The sequence below is a fragment of the Pseudorasbora parva genome, chromosome 8 (assembly GCF_024679245.1).
Source record: "Pseudorasbora parva isolate DD20220531a chromosome 8, ASM2467924v1, whole genome shotgun sequence".
Classification (NCBI taxonomy): Eukaryota; Metazoa; Chordata; class Actinopteri; order Cypriniformes; family Gobionidae; genus Pseudorasbora; species Pseudorasbora parva.
This window is the reverse complement of record NC_090179.1, coordinates 1,601,045-1,617,109: the sequence shown is the minus strand read 5'-3', so window position 1 is coordinate 1,617,109 and position 16,065 is coordinate 1,601,045. Positions and strand designations below refer to the sequence as shown.

The window sequence follows — 16,065 nt, the reverse complement described above, 5'->3', positions numbered from 1 at the left end:
TTCTTTGTAGCCAGCATTTCAGTCCCGCGTGTAATGTAGCTCACTGTCACCGAATGCATCATTCATTGATGATATAAAACTCCGGACAAGTTTTTCTTGTCTGTTTTTAGTGCGCCTTCACTACCATGCAGTCTGACATTAATGCCAACTGAGATCTTACAGTGTGACATGGCTTACATCAGGGATCATGTTCGTACAGTCTGACAAGGGACATTCGCAAAGGATTTTGAAAAATCGCACAGCGTGCAGGACCCATAAGTTACACTAGACCAGTTAAAGGGATAAAGGGACCCGTTAAATTCACCCAGAAATGAACATTCAGTCATTATTTACTCCTGATGTTGTTCTAATGGCTTATGATCTTCTTTCTTTTTCAGGCCACAGAAGGAGAAATGTTGAGAAATGTCCTGCTCGTGTTCGTCTGTAATGGCAGCAAATACTGAGCAGCTTCAAGCTTTAGAAGAGAAAGATTCACAGAATGATCCCATCAGACTCGAGCTGTATAATCAGTTTTGTTGGTCTGCTGTGAGCCAGGAAAAGCACACAAGCGGCATTTCACCATTTAGAGAAATCAGGATGAATTAAGACACAAACTCTAAAACACTCGACAGAGATATTCACCTCAGAGATCAGCATTCTGTAATACTTTTGCATCTTTAATTTATTATATTGGCTGCGCCCGAAATCGGGTACTATGTGAGTAGGTACTACATCTGAATTAGAACGTACTTTGCGACCGTTAAAAATGTACGTTCTATATAGTATGAACACGGGTAGTATGAATGGGGTCGGACGTACTACATGCGCTATGATGGAATTGTCACGTGATAGACGCCATCATGATGGGAGATTTTTAAAGAGCCCATTCCACCGACTGCACACATTCGCAAGCGATATTTTTAGATCTGCTTCGCTTTTATCTGCGTTTTACATCGTTCGAGCTCAATCCAGAGGAGGCGTCGGTCAGCTCCTCGCAGGTCACACCTACGCTGAGAGCTTGTGCGGAATTTCTCAAATAATGCAAGTATTATAATTTATTTTGCTTTTAAATATTACCTCAGAAAAAAAATGTGTGTGTGTGTCTCTATTATTGGAGCTACAGTGGTCCATAGAGGCGACAGCCACCAACCACTGGCACAATGGCTTAGGCTGAGTGTGAATGTGTGCCAAACATTTGAAATTCTAGCTACATAATATATTTGAGCTTAATATTTTACAAATTATTTACTTCAAGTGGAAATCTAAAAATTACTGAGATCGTAGAGTCTTCATCCTGTACATGCTTTAAAAGAAACTTACTTACTTTACTTTAAAGTGATGCCCTATAAATGAGATTGCTAGTATCAGAGTCCCTTTAGATCTTTTTGAAACCTGTGAAAGTGACCTTACCGAAGCTGCTGAAGTTAAATTTCTTTCCTCGTGATGACACTATAATAAAAAACATTTTAATACATTTAATAATTGTTTTAAGCTTTGTATCCTACGTATCCATTTGAAAGTTAAATACACAAAAATAAATCAAATACATTTTAATGGTGTGTGGAGTGTGTTTTTTTTCCTCTAACGTTACAGTGCAGCACTCGTATCAGAGTTAGGCAGCATATTTTTCAGATACACCTGCAATTAGCTTGTTTACCATCATTGTTAACCATCAAAACACACAGAAGGCTTTAAAAAAAAATACTCAAGGCCATATATTAAGCACTTTCTAATCTTGCAATCTAGCTACTGTAAAGCCCTAGGAATTAAGTGTTTTGTAATATAACTTGTTACAGGGCTCTCAAGTTTTGAACTGAGTTCAGAGTGAGATTTCGGCCGTGGCGGCAGCAACGGGGGATTGGCTGGGTACGGGGGTCTGATATGAAAAATGACACAAATTCGTACAAATAAAAAAATATGCATTTAATTTGTGTGTGTGTGTGTGTGTATGAAAGAGAGAATGGTTAGTGTTGTTTATTGGTGTTGGTAGCAGGTTTTTGAGGCCTTCAGCCCAGAGGGTGGTGGCACCTTATCATGAGCGCGGTCGCGCTGAAGTGAACTTTGCTTTACAACAGAGATTATTTTACTCTCTTAAATAATCTTAGACAAGCTGCCTATGATTATTGTTTGCTATATCAGTATGGTTGTATTTTTTCCTCTCTTTATGAGAGCGGCAGGTCCGGCTCTAGCTCTTTGGTTGCTCTAGGCGAGATGGAGTTTTGCATTTTCAATTCCACATTGAATTTTGCTACATTCATTGCGGGATATATAATCAAAATGCAGTCGCAAGAATCTTAAATGGGAGTTTAAAAGCAATTTATAAAAATAAAACATTTAAATGATCATTTTGCTACAATTATTGCTTGAACATGTTAAACACATCTAATTATTGTACTAATTACTGTAATACATTTTAATTTTAATTTAATAACTTATATATAAAGTATTACAATATACAATTTATGTTTAAATTATATGTTAAAACTAGTGTAGGAAATAGCAAAAGTAAATTATATTATTCAATTTAAATTATCATTTTGTTCCAAATGTTGCACACATGGTATGGAAAATATAAATTTAAAAACTGAAATGCATTGCCATTTTGCATATTGTATTGCAAATTTTATATCGCTACACTTCACCTTCCAAAAATAGGGGTGAGCACGAATATAGTCGATCTGTAATTAATATTCGAAAAATAAAAATAAAATTTTACTATATTGTTTCGCTGGCCGTAAATGCAGTGAATCCATTATAAATCCCTTTAAATCTCGCAGTTATAACTAAATCCACTGGGTGGTGCTGTGGAGCGTGTTAATAACTTGACTGTATTTGATCATAATGTCATCTGCCTCGTGATGTTTGGAATTATTTAGATGAAAATTATCTTAAAAAATGGAGTTACTTTTAATAAATTAATTAATGAAAGTGAGTTAAAAAAAAAAAAAAACATCCAAACACTAGTGGAATGAGGACAGCTGTCCATCACCGCATTCACGAGTGCAGGTGAGCACAGATGTTCACTGAGTGAGAGCGCAATAACGTATGATAGCAAAATGCAATTCATGCAAATCGTGATTGAGCTTCCTTTAAGTTTTGTTGAGGGATTAAGAACAGTAAACACAAAGTGCTGTCAGAAACTTAACACCGTTATCTTTGTGTCTCTGCGTCTGTCATCGTTGCTTCTAGTTGCCAACTAACGGTACTTCAGCGAGCATTTGATTCAATGAGCGAGGCTGTGGCGTGAATCACAGAATGCGACGTTGGAATCAGAACGTAAATGTTCTTGGGTGGAGGGAATATCTATATCTTACCCAGATACAGCAAATCTATTTAATGATTGGCTGTTCGGTCTCTATTTTTATTAGATTAACTGGTGCGTGGAAGGGCCGTCAGGACTCGCTTGATTCCTCTAATAGCGCGCAACTTAGTGTGTGTTACCCTGGCGATTTCCCTGCGTGAGAAATACATGGTGTGGCGTGTGAGCAGGTTGAAATGCGTGTCTCATGCCCAAAGCGTGAGACTTGAGAGCTCTGTTGCTAAAAAGCATGACAGTGAATTTACAAACAAATGAAAAGAGACACTGTATCATTTGATTTCTTTATTAACATCATTGTTTAGCAATTATGTCTAGTAGCCGAAGGAATCTTTTCTTTCTCTCACTTCTCGGTTAAAACACGGGTGTGTTCATCAGCCCCTGCAAAATCAACACTTGTTAACAGTAGTCTGCTATGTAACCAACAACACTTTGATAATATCAACACTGGTAAAGGAGAAATACATCGTTTTAATTTACTGAAGTTGTGTAACTATCTCAATAAACTGCTAAACAACGAGCGTCTTTGTTTAATGAAAACAGTGCTATCGGTAGATGATTTACATTAGTCTAATAATGATAAAACTATAATTTTTCTGAATTGGCTGGAAAAGGACGCCCTTAATTTACATCATATAAACTTCTAACAAGACAGTCGTTTACTTATATGATGTTAAACAAATACAATTTAACCACAAATATACAAAAAGTTGTTTCTAAAGTACTTACACTTGAAAACAGCTGCATCTCCGTTTTCCGCCATTTTCAAATATAACGACAGCTCCTCTCTCCCGTGGCATCATGGGATAGTAAAGTGTCCATCATATGTGCACTTCATAATCTCGCCGGAAGTAGTAGGCCATCCGGGTACTTTTCGCATACTGTTTTTCGAATTCGGACATACTACTCTGCTCACGTACTGTTTTTCGCCTACTATATAGTATGGAAGTATGCAATTTCGGACGCAGCCATTGTCTCTAAAAATATATATCTCACCTCTTCACAGAAACACAGCTGGGGTCAGAGGTCACGACTTCATCACTGAATTTAAGAGAAGGATGCATGGATCTGTCACTCCTCACAGACACACAGCTGGGGTCAGAGGTCACAGCTTCATCACTGAACTTAAGAGGAGGATCCATGGATTGGTCACTCCTCACAGACACACAGCTGGGGTCAGAGGTCACAGCTTCATCACTGAACTTAAGAGGAGGATGCATGGATCAGTCACTCCTCACAGACACACAGCTGGGGTCAGAGGTCACGGCTTCATCATTGGTTTCTGCAGATGAAGAGCTCTCTCTGTTCTCCATAATGACAAACTGACCTCAGACCTGCACACAGAACAAATCACAGGACAATATATATTAAATTATTCATTATGCAGAGAATTAATTATATATATATATATATATATATATATATATATATATATATATATATATATATATATATATATATATATATATATATATATATACACACACATACAGTCCCTGACAAAAGTCTTGTCGCTTATCTATTTTCTAGAAATACCTGATATTAAGCTGACTTTTAATGAATTCATTGGTGTTAGAAATAGCTCATATGAAAAGCTAAAACCCTCCCAAATGATGTTTAATGCACTGAAATAAATGTTCACAGAAAAAATATTTATCATTTAATAAAGACAGAAAGGTCAAATTTTGGCAAGACAAAAGTTGTCGCCTATACAGAAATTGAACAAATTTACAGCAAATACAAAAATATGTCAGCAAATTTAGTTGTGGTGCTGTGAGATCCAAATTTAATATCTTGTATGACTTCCATGAGCTTGAAGGACTGCATCCATGCGGTTTGGCAAGGATTCATACAATTTATTGATGAAGTCATCAGGAATAGCTAAGGAAGCAGTCTTGCATGTCCCCCAGAGTTCATCAATATTCTTTGGTTTCGTCTTCCATGCATCTTCTTTCATCCTACCCCACATATGCTCAATGATGTTCATGTCTGGTGACTGGGCTGGCCAATCCTGGAGCATCTTGATCTTCTTCGCCTTGAGGAACTTTGATGTGGAGATGGAAGTATGCGATGGAGCACCGTCCTGCATTTGGCCTCTTTTATGGTTGGGAATATAAGAGGTAGCTAAGATTTCTTGGTATTTTAGACTATTGATGTTGCCTTCCACCCTGCATATCTCTCGCACAACCCCATACTGGATGTAACCCCAGACCATGATTTTTCCGCCACCAAACTTCACTGTTTTTCACGCAGAGACACAAGGATAACGGTGTTAAGTTAAGTTTCTGACAGCACTTTGTGTTTTCCGTTCTTAATGTGGATCATCTGGGTCTGTGCTAGTACTGGCTGAGGCTGGATGTGGATCATCTGGGTCTGTGCTAGTACTGGCTGAGGCTGGGTGTGGATCATCTGGGTCTGTGCTAGAACTGGCTGAGGCTGGATGTGGATCATCTGGGTCTGTGCTAGTACTGGCTGAGGCTGGATGTGGATCATCTGGGTCTGTGCTAGTACTGGCTGAGGCTGGATGTGGATCATCTGGGTCTGTGCTAGTACTGGCTGAGGCTGGATGTGGATCATCTGGGTCTGTGCTAGTACTGGCTGAGGCTGGATGTGGATCATCTGGGTCTGTGCTAGTACTGGCTGAGGCTGGGTGTGGATCATCTGGGTCTGTGCTAGAACTGGCTGAGGCTGGATGTTGATCATCTGGGTCTGTGCTAGTACTGGCCGAGGCTGGATGTGGATCATCTGGGTCTGTGCTAGTACTGGCTAATGCTGGATGTGGATCATCTGGGTCTGTGCTAGTACTGGCTGAGGCTGGATGTGGATCATCTGGGTCTGTGCTAGTACTGGCTGAGGCTGGATGTGGATCATCTGGGTCTGTGCTAGTACTGGCTGAAGCTGGATGTGGATCATCTGGGTCTGTGCTAGTACTGGCTGAGGCTGGATGTGGATCATCTGGGTCTGTGCTAATACTGGCTGAGGCTGGATGTGGATCATCTGGGTCTGTGCTAGAACTGGCTGAAGCTGGATGTGGATCATCTGGGTCTGTGCTAGTGCTGGCTGAGGCTGGATGTGGATCATCTGGGTCTGTGCTAGCGCTGGCTGAGGCTGGATGTGGATCATCTGGGTCTGTGCTAGTACTGGCTAATGCTGGATGTGGATCATCTGGGTCTGTGCTAGTACTGGCTGAGACTGGATGTGGATCATCTGGGTCTGTGCTAGTACTGGCTGAGGCTGGATGTGGATCATCTGGGTCTGTGCTAGTGCTGGCTGAGGCTGGATGTGGATCATCTGGGTCTGTGCTAGTACTGGCTGAGGCTGGATGTGGATCATCTGGGTCTGTACTAGTACTGGCTGAGGCTGGATGTGGATCATCTGGGTCTGTGCTAGTACTGGCTGAGGCTGGATGTGGATCATCTGGGTCTGTGCTAGTACTGGCTGAGGCTGGATGTGGATCATCTGGGTCTGTGCTAGTACTGGCTGAGGCTGGATGTGGATCATCTGGGTCTGTGCTAGTGCTGGCTGAGGCTGGATGTGGATCATCTGGGTCTGTGCTAGTACTGGCTGAGGCTGGATGTGGATCATCTGGGTCTGTGCTAGTGCTGGCTGAGGCTGGATGTGGATCATCTGGGTCTGTGCTAGTACTGGCTGAGGCTGGATGTGGATCATCTGGGTCTGTGCTAGTACTGGCTGAAGATGGATGTGGATCATCTGGGTCTGTGCTAGTGCTGGCTGAGGCTGGATGTGGATCATCTGGGTCTGTGCTAGTGCTGGCTGAGGCTGGATGTGGATCATCTGGGTCTGTGCTAGTACTGGCTGAGGCTGGATGTGGATCATCTGGGTCTGTGCTAGAACTGGCTGAGGCTGGATGTGGATCATCTGGGTCTGTGCTAGTACTGGCTGAGGCTGGATGTGGATCATCTGGGTCTATGCTAGAACTGGCTGAGGCTGGATGTGGATCATCTGGGTCTGTGCTAGTACTGGCTGAGGCTGGATGTGGATCATCTGGGTCTGTGCTAGTACTGGCTGAGGCTGGATGTGGATCATCTGGGTCTGTGCTAGTACTGGCTGAGGCTGGGTGTGGATCATCTGGGTCTGTGCTAGAACTGGCTGAGGCTGGATGTTGATCATCTGGGTCTGTGCTAGTACTGGCCGAGGCTGGATGTGGATCATCTGGGTCTGTGCTAGTACTGGCTAATGCTGGATGTGGATCATCTGGGTCTGTGCTAGTACTGGCTGAGGCTGGATGTTGATCATCTGGGTCTGTGCTAGTACTGGCTGAGGCTGGATGTGGATCATCTGGGTCTGTGCTAGTACTGGCTGAAGATGGATGTGGATCATCTGGGTCTGTGCTAGTACTGGCTGAGGCTGGATGTGGATCATCTGGGTCTGTGCTAATACTGGCTGAGGCTGGATGTGGATCATCTGGGTCTGTGCTAGAACTGGCTGAAGCTGGATGTGGATCATCTGGGTCTGTGCTAGTGCTGGCTGAGGCTGGATGTGGATCATCTGGGTCTGTGCTAGCGCTGGCTGAGGCTGGATGTGGATCATCTGGGTCTGTGCTAGTACTGGCTAATGCTGGATGTGGATCATCTGGGTCTGTGCTAGTACTGGCTGAGGCTGGATGTGGATCATCTGGGTCTGTGCTAGTACTGGCTGAGGCTGGATGTGGATCATCTGGGTCTGTGCTAGTACTGGCTGAGGCTGGATGTGGATCATCTGGGTCTGTGCTAGTACTGGCTGAGGCTGGATGTGGATCATCTGGGTCTGTGCTAGTACTGGCTGAGGCTGGATGTGGATCATCTGGGTCTGTGCTAGTACTGGCTGAGGCTGGATGTGGATCATCTGGGTCTGTGCTAGTACTGGCTGAGGCTGGATGTGGATCATCTGGGTCTGTGCTAGTACTGGCTGAGGCTGGATGTGGATCATCTGGGTCTGTGCTAGTGCTGGCTGAGGCTGGATGTGGATAATCTGGGTCTGTGCTAGTACTGGCTGAGGCTGGATGTGGATCATCTGGGTCTGTGCTAGTGCTGGCTGAGGCTGGATGTGGATCATCTGGGTCTGTGCTAGTACTGGCTGAGACTGGTTGTGGATCATCTGGGTCTGTGCTAGAACTGGCTGAGGCTGGATGTGGATCATCTGGGTCTGTGCTAGTACTGGCTGAGGCTGGATGTGGATCATCTGGGTCTATGCTAGAACTGGCTGAGGCTGGATGTGGATCATCTGGGTCTGTGCTAGTACTGGCTGAGGCTGGATGTGGATCATCTGGGTCTGTGCTAGTACTGGCTGAGGCTGGATGTGGATCATCTGGGTCTGTGCTAGTACTGGCTGAGGCTGGGTGTGGATCATCTGGGTCTGTGCTAGAACTGGCCGAGGCTGGATGTTGATCATCTGGGTCTGTGCTAGTACTGGCCGAGGCTGGATGTGGATCATCTGGGTCTGTGCTAGTACTGGCTAATGCTGGATGTGGATCATCTGGGTCTGTGCTAGTACTGGCTGAGGCTGGATGTTGATCATCTGGGTCTGTGCTAGTACTGGCTGAGGCTGGATGTGGATCATCTGGGTCTGTGCTAGTACTGGCTGAAGCTGGATGTGGATCATCTGGGTCTGTGCTAGTACTGGCTGAGGCTGGATGTGGATCATCTGGGTCTGTGCTAATACTGGCTGAGGCTGGATGTGGATCATCTGGGTCTGTGCTAGAACTGGCTGAAGCTGGATGTGGATCATCTGGGTCTGTGCTAGTACTGGCTGAGGCTGGATGTGGATCATCTGGGTCTGTGCTAGTACTGGCTGAGGCTGGATGTGGATCATCTGGGTCTGTGCTAGTACTGGCTGAGGCTGGATGTGGATCATCTGGGTCTGTGCTAGTACTGGCTGAGGCTGGATGTGGATCATCTGGGTCTGTGCTAGTGCTGGCTGAGGCTGGATGTGGATCATCTGGGTCTGTGCTAGTACTGGCTGAGGCTGGATGTGGATCATCTGGGTCTGTACTAGTACTGGCTGAGGCTGGATGTGGATCATCTGGGTCTGTGCTAGTACTGGCTGAGGCTGGATGTGGATCATCTGGGTCTGTGCTAGTACTGGCTGAAGCTGGATGTGGATCATCTGGGTCTGTGCTAGTACTGGCTGAGGCTGGATGTGGATCATCTGGGTCTGTGCTAGTACTGGCTTAGGCTGGATGTGGATCATCTGGGTCTGTGCTAGTGCTGGCTGAGGCTGGATGTGGATAATCTGGGTCTGTGCTAGTACTGGCTGAGGCTGGATGTGGATCATCTGGGTCTGTGCTAGTACTGGCTGAGGCTGGATGTGGATCATCTGGGTCTGTGCTAGTACTGGCTGAGGCTGGATGTGGATCATCTGGGTCTGTGCTAGTGCTGGCTGAGGCTGGATGTGGATAATCTGGGTCTGTGCTAGTACTGGCTGAGGCTGGATGTGGATCATCTGGGTCTGTGCTAGTGCTGGCTGAGGCTGGATGTGGATCATCTGGGTCTGTGCTAGTACTGGCTGAGACTGGTTGTGGATCATCTGGGTCTGTGCTAGAACTGGCTGAGGCTGGATGTGGATCATCTGGGTCTGTGCTTGTACTGGCTGAGGCTGGATGTGGATCATCTGGGTCTATGCTAGAACTGGCTGAGGCTGGATGTGGATCATCTGGGTCTGTGCTAGTACTGGCTGAGGCTGGATGTGGATCATCTGGGTCTGTGCTAGTACTGGCTGAGGCTGGATATGGATCATCTGGGTCTGTGCTAGTACTGGCTGAGGCTGGGTGTGGATCATCTGGGTCTGTGCTAGAACTGGCTGAGGCTGGATGTTGATCATCTGGGTCTGTGCTAGTACTGGCCGAGGCTGGATGTGGATCATCTGGGTCTGTGCTAGTACTGGCTAATGCTGGATGTGGATCATCTGGGTCTGTGCTAGTACTGGCTGAGGCTGGATGTTGATCATCTGGGTCTGTGCTAGTACTGGCTGAGGCTGGATGTGGATCATCTGGGTCTGTGCTAGTACTGGCTGAAGCTGGATGTGGATCATCTGGGTCTGTGCTAGTACTGGCTGAGGCTGGATGTGGATCATCTGGGTCTGTGCTAATACTGGCTGAGGCTGGATGTGGATCATCTGGGTCTGTGCTAGAACTGGCTGAAGCTGGATGTGGATCATCTGGGTCTGTGCTAGTGCTGGCTGAGGCTGGATGTGGATCATCTGGGTCTGTGCTAGCGCTGGCTGAGGCTGGATGTGGATCATCTGGGTCTGTGCTAGTACTGGCTAATGCTGGATGTGGATCATCTGGGTCTGTGCTAGAACTGGCTGAGGCTGGATGTGGATCATCTGGGTCTGTGCTAATACTGGCTGAGGCTGGATGTGGATCATCTGGGTCTGTGCTAGAACTGGCTGAAGCTGGATGTGGATCATCTGGGTCTGTGCTAGTGCTGGCTGAGGCTGGATGTGGATCATCTGGGTCTGTGCTAGCGCTGGCTGAGGCTGGATGTGGATCATCTGGGTCTGTGCTAGTACTGGCTAATGCTGGATGTGGATCATCTGGGTCTGTGCTAGTACTGGCTGAGGCTGGATGTGGATCATCTGGGTCTGTGCTAGTACTGGCTGAGGCTGGATGTGGATCATCTGGGTCTGTGCTAGTACTGGCTGAGACTGGATGTGGATCATCTGGGTCTGTGCTAGTACTGGCTGAGGCTGGATGTGGATCATCTGGGTCTGTGCTAGTGCTGGCTGAGGCTGGATGTGGATCATCTGGGTCTGTGCTAGTACTGGCTGAGGCTGGATGTGGATCATCTGGGTCTGTACTAGTACTGGCTAATGCTGGATGTGGATCATCTGGGTCTGTGCTAGTGCTGGCTGAGGCTGGATGTGGATCATCTGGGTCTGTGCTAGTACTGGCTGAGGCTGGATGTGGATCATCTGGGTCTGTGCTAGTACTGGCTGAGGCTGGATGTGGATCATCTGGGTCTGTGCTAGTACTGGCTGAGGCTGGATGTGGATCATCTGGGTCTGTGCTAGTGCTGGCTGAGGCTGGATGTGGATCATCTGGGTCTGTGCTAGTACTGGCTGAGGCTGGATGTGGATCATCTGGGTCTGTGCTAGTACTGGCTGAGGCTGGATGTGGATCATCTGGCTCTGTGCTAGCGCTGGCTGAGGCTGGATGTGGATCATCTGGGTCTGTGCTAGTGCTGGCTGAGGCTGGATGTGGATCATCTGGGTCTGTGCTAGTACTGGCTGAGACTGGTTGTGGATCATCTGGGTCTGTGCTAGTACTGGCTGAGGCTGGATGTGGATCATCTGGGTCTGTGCTAGTGCTGGCTGAGGCTGGATGTGGATCATCTGGGTCTGTGCTAGTACTGGCTGAGACTGGTTGTGGATCATCTGGGTCTGTGCTAGAACTGGCTGAGGCTGGATGTGGATCATCTGGGTCTGTGCTAGAACTGGCTGAGGCTGGATGTGGATCATCTGGGTCTGTGCTAGTACTGGCTGAGGCTGGATGTGGATCATCTGGGTCTGTGCTAGTACTGGCAGATGATCCAGCAACTCCTCTACGTGCAAACTTAAGCATTACACTTGCAAATTATAGATACATTTTATAGGCAGCATCAGACCCATTCAAACTGGCTCCCGCAGATTTCCTTTTATACATTTTCTAATAAAATACTATTTATACTATGGCTTGGCTCTTGTAATGTTTAACAAACTAGTGATTCAGATATTAATAATCTGTGAGTGATGACATCATTGTTGATATCAATAATTAACTTTTGTACAAGGGAACATGTAATCCCTGATATCAAAAAGACATTGGCCCTCATTTATCAATCTTGGGTAGAAACGGGTGTATATGTTGAGGTAAGATTATGCTTACACTCCTCTCACCGCCTGATTTATGAAACTGTGCACACCTCTGCAATCCAGGTGTACGCAATACTTGCCCTTGATAAATGCGGCGGCTGAAAACGATTGTCATTACAATAACACGCCCCTATATATTCAAGTCTCCGCCTCTCCCACGCCCTCATTTTACGCCATGGACACACGGAAGACGGCAAAGAAGCGAAACTTCTCCGACGTGGAGATCAATCATCTCACTAGTCCACTAGTCAGGGCACTGATTAGGACATAAGTCAATGGGCTGACTCCCTGATCAGTGCCCTGACTACTGAACTAGTGAGATGATTGAGACGAGCCCATTGAGACCATCACCAGGGAAGTGGGAAAAAAAACCCGAAATTGTTTTATTTAAGAGTATAAAGAGTGGGAATAAAGGCACCCACAAAAACAAAATATGGACCCAAATTACGAGTACTGTTAATAGTGTGGAGGTTGAGAAGCGCACTCCAGCAGTTTAAATAGCTGTTTGGATGATAATTACCATCACACTGCATTATTTTACAGCACGTTTTGAAACAATTAGCATTTAATTTCGTATCACGACACATGTATTGGGGTGTACGACAGTGATGATGATGTGATGTACCATTCATTCACATTAATAACTACATGACAATTTGTAAGATTCTTCTTCTTCTTATTATTATTATTATTCTTAATGACACTTGTTATTAAGAAGAAGATTGTCGTTTTTATTGATTTTATTATTATTTAAAAGAAGAAGGTCATTTTTATTATTTTGTCAGTCTGAATTATTTTAGTCCCAGTCCGTGCGCAGCTGCCGGGCCAGGCGGGCCTGAAACGTCAGATAAAGCGCACAGGCTCGCGACTGGAGGAATACATATGCCTACAAATCAAACGCTTTGGTAAAGTCACACAAATTAAACATTGACGTTCATGTTACACAAAAATAAACACTGAATGTTGTTGTTGTGGTTTTTAACAGTGGGTCATATAGCATATCTTGTCAGTGCGTTTTGTGGTGTTAGGAATTGTTTTTCTGCGCATTTTTGCTCTAACTCAAACGTGCGTACACCACCTCCTGAGCTGGCGTAGGATTTGAGCGTGTGTGTGTGTGTTTGTGTGTGTGCGTACACCACCTCCTGAGCTGGCGTAGGATTGGAGCGTGTGTGTGTGTGTGTGTGTGTGTGTGTGTGTGTGTGTGCGCGTGCATACACCACCTCCTGAGCTGGCGTAGGATTTGAGCGCACCGTACGCCAACGTCCATATTGATAAATCTCAAAGTCACCGTGGGTTTGGGTGTACGCTGGAAATTTGGTGTACGCACTTTTGATAAATGAGGGCCATTGTTACTAGTAAAAAGTCCATACCTAATAACGAACTCATATTGTAAATAGTGAACATTTGACATTAAAAATGCATAAATTGTGAATAAATAAAAGCTAAATGGCTTTCCATAACATGCTACTGTTATATTATGCATGTTAAAGCAATATTTAATTTATGGTTGTTATTATTTACTGAAGGATGTGCATCCATATTGACCAGTATGTCCAGCTAATTAATATCAACATTTTATATTCAATATAGCCTATAAATCAATAGTCAATCGCTGTCAAATTGTCAATACATTGCTTTCCATCTTGCATAATTTGTGCAGTAGTTTAGAGTTGTAACTAAACATTGACTTATGGGTCCTGCACGCTGTGCGATTTTTCAAAATCCTTTGCGAATGTCCCTTGTCAGACTGTACGAACATGATCCCCCATGTAAGCCATGTCACACTGTAAAATCTCAGTTGGCATTAATGTCAGACTGCACGATAGTGAAGGCGCGCTAAAAACGGACGCGCGCAAGAAAACTCACCCGGAGTTTTATATCATCAATGAATGACGCGTTCGGTGACAGTGAGCTGCATTACACGCGGGACTGAAATGCTGGCTAAAAAGAAATCTCTAGCTCTCGTTTTGGTCATAGTTTGTCTTGAAAAACGGAGATATTTGACTGTCGTCGTAGGAGAAGTCACACTGCAGGATTGTGTGCCAAATCTTCTGACACTGCCAGAATTTCGTCTGAGGTAAAATTTGATCGCAGCGCTCATTAATCGGCTGCCGGTGAACATGTCAAACTAACGACCAAAGACGTCAGATTTTAGCCTAGGATCAGATGAATCTTTTAGGATTTGCTAAATTTGTCCCAGACGGCCAAAATCGCACAGTGTGCACCCGGCTTTAATCATTGTCTTGTTATGTAGCCTATGTGCACTTATGATGATGAGGAGGACCATCACGCCCATATATTGTTCTGTTGGTCTGGTTTCCACACAGATATTTCTGCTGGAAAATACATTTTCATTTCGTGCACGCGCATATGAACGCATGTTCATGCGTGACGCGGATCTTTTCCGAGCTGCATTAAACAAACACCGTTGCCGTTTATCAAAAAAAACAAAAAAAAGCGCTTCATTTTATTTCTGAGACACAAAGACACAGAACACAGTCCTGAAAGCGGCTGGTATTAGCTAGCTAGACAGACCAACAGATGCTTAGCCTGCCTGTCCAGCTTAGCAAGACAACAGAAGAGATGCACATCAACTTAACTTTACTGTTATTTGCTGACATCAAACTTGGAGAGGAGAGAACAAGTTTACCTGATTGCTGTTCCTGCAATTCACTCTCGTGGTGTTTTTTCCCTCTTTTCATGGCCAGAAGGATAATACCGCTTAAGGCCCCGTCCACATGGAGACGCGTTTAGCTGTATACGTATAAATGTTGTACCGTATCAGTGTTTCGTCCACACGGATCCGGGGTTCTAGAAGCATGCATCCGATATTTTTCGAAACCGGGTCCCAAAGCGGATAAATCTGAAAACGATCATCTTCCGTTTTCGTGTGTACAGCCAATCCGTATATTTTCTGAAACGGTGATGTCATCACACTACGTCCAGCACGGTGAAGAGGTAAGGGATACAACTACGGGCACTGGGCATGCGCACATCAATATCGCCTCATTTAATGACCGTATCTGCAGTACTGTAAGGGTGTGTTTAGGGTCGTGGTAGGTGTAGGCGTTAATAAAACACATCTGTTAAGTAGCAAATGTATTTATTGTGAGATTTCGCCTCACCTCCGACCACTGCTATACCACTGCTAGCCATAACTCTTCTTCTCCGTCTTTAGTGTATTTCTGTGGCAGAATTACAGCGCCACACACTGGCCTGGCATGCAAACTACGTCGTTTTTAGTCCGTTTTTGTAATCTCGTGTGGACGCAGATATTTCTTGAAACGAGGGGAAAAAAAGATCGGATTGGGAAAGCGCTGGCTTCGTGTGGACAGGGCCTAATTATATCATCAGTGTTTACAACATTGATTGACGCGATTTGACCCGAGGGGGAGGCGGGGCCTTGAGTAAATTGCGGGGCCCTACGCAGCTTGCGTAGTGAGCGTATAGAGCTGTTCTAGCCTAGAAATCTAGACGCACCCTAGAGGCAGCAAATTTAATCTGCCCGCAAGTGTCGTCTAGCAACTCTCAAAACCCTTCTGAGCTGTATTCCTCACAATCTGAACGGACCAATCACATCGTGTATAGAGTCGGTGGGCGGGGCCATAATGACGACGGCCGAGTTGCGTTTGCGTGCTTCTAGTAAACACAGAAACTGGAGAACGGCGGTCTGTCGAATCAGCTTTGACCGCGACTCTGGAAGACTTGGAGTTAAGCTTTTCTCTGAGAAAAGAACAAAGAGCGGCACTGAAGTCATTCTTAAAAAGGGAAGATGTGTTCGGAGTTTAGCCGACCGGATACGGCGAATGTTTAATCTGTCAGCGAGCTCTGCTTCACCTTCGTTGCTCTGGTTGGAGTAGCGCTATCCTATCGCGTGCAGAGGGAGTTTGACAGACAGCCGTTTATCCGCCCCTCAGATT

The 16,065-nt window shown here is 45.4% G+C and overlaps 1 protein-coding gene across 2 annotated transcripts in view; it reads right to left on the bottom strand.

Moving 5' to 3' along the window:
* Positions 1-4,467, bottom strand: part of LOC137084956 (NLR family CARD domain-containing protein 3-like) — a 30,456-nt gene extending 25,989 nt beyond the window's left edge. The window contains exon 1 of one of the 2 annotated variants that reach the window (XM_067451522.1): positions 4,327-4,467. In XM_067451522.1, the coding sequence (XP_067307623.1) occupies positions 4,327-4,437 (111 nt within the window). In that variant the 5' untranslated portion in view covers positions 4,438-4,467. The remainder of the gene's footprint in view (positions 1-4,326) is intronic. The other variant, XM_067451523.1, reaches the window with a different exon arrangement.
* Between the last annotated feature and the right edge of the window lie 11,598 nt (positions 4,468-16,065).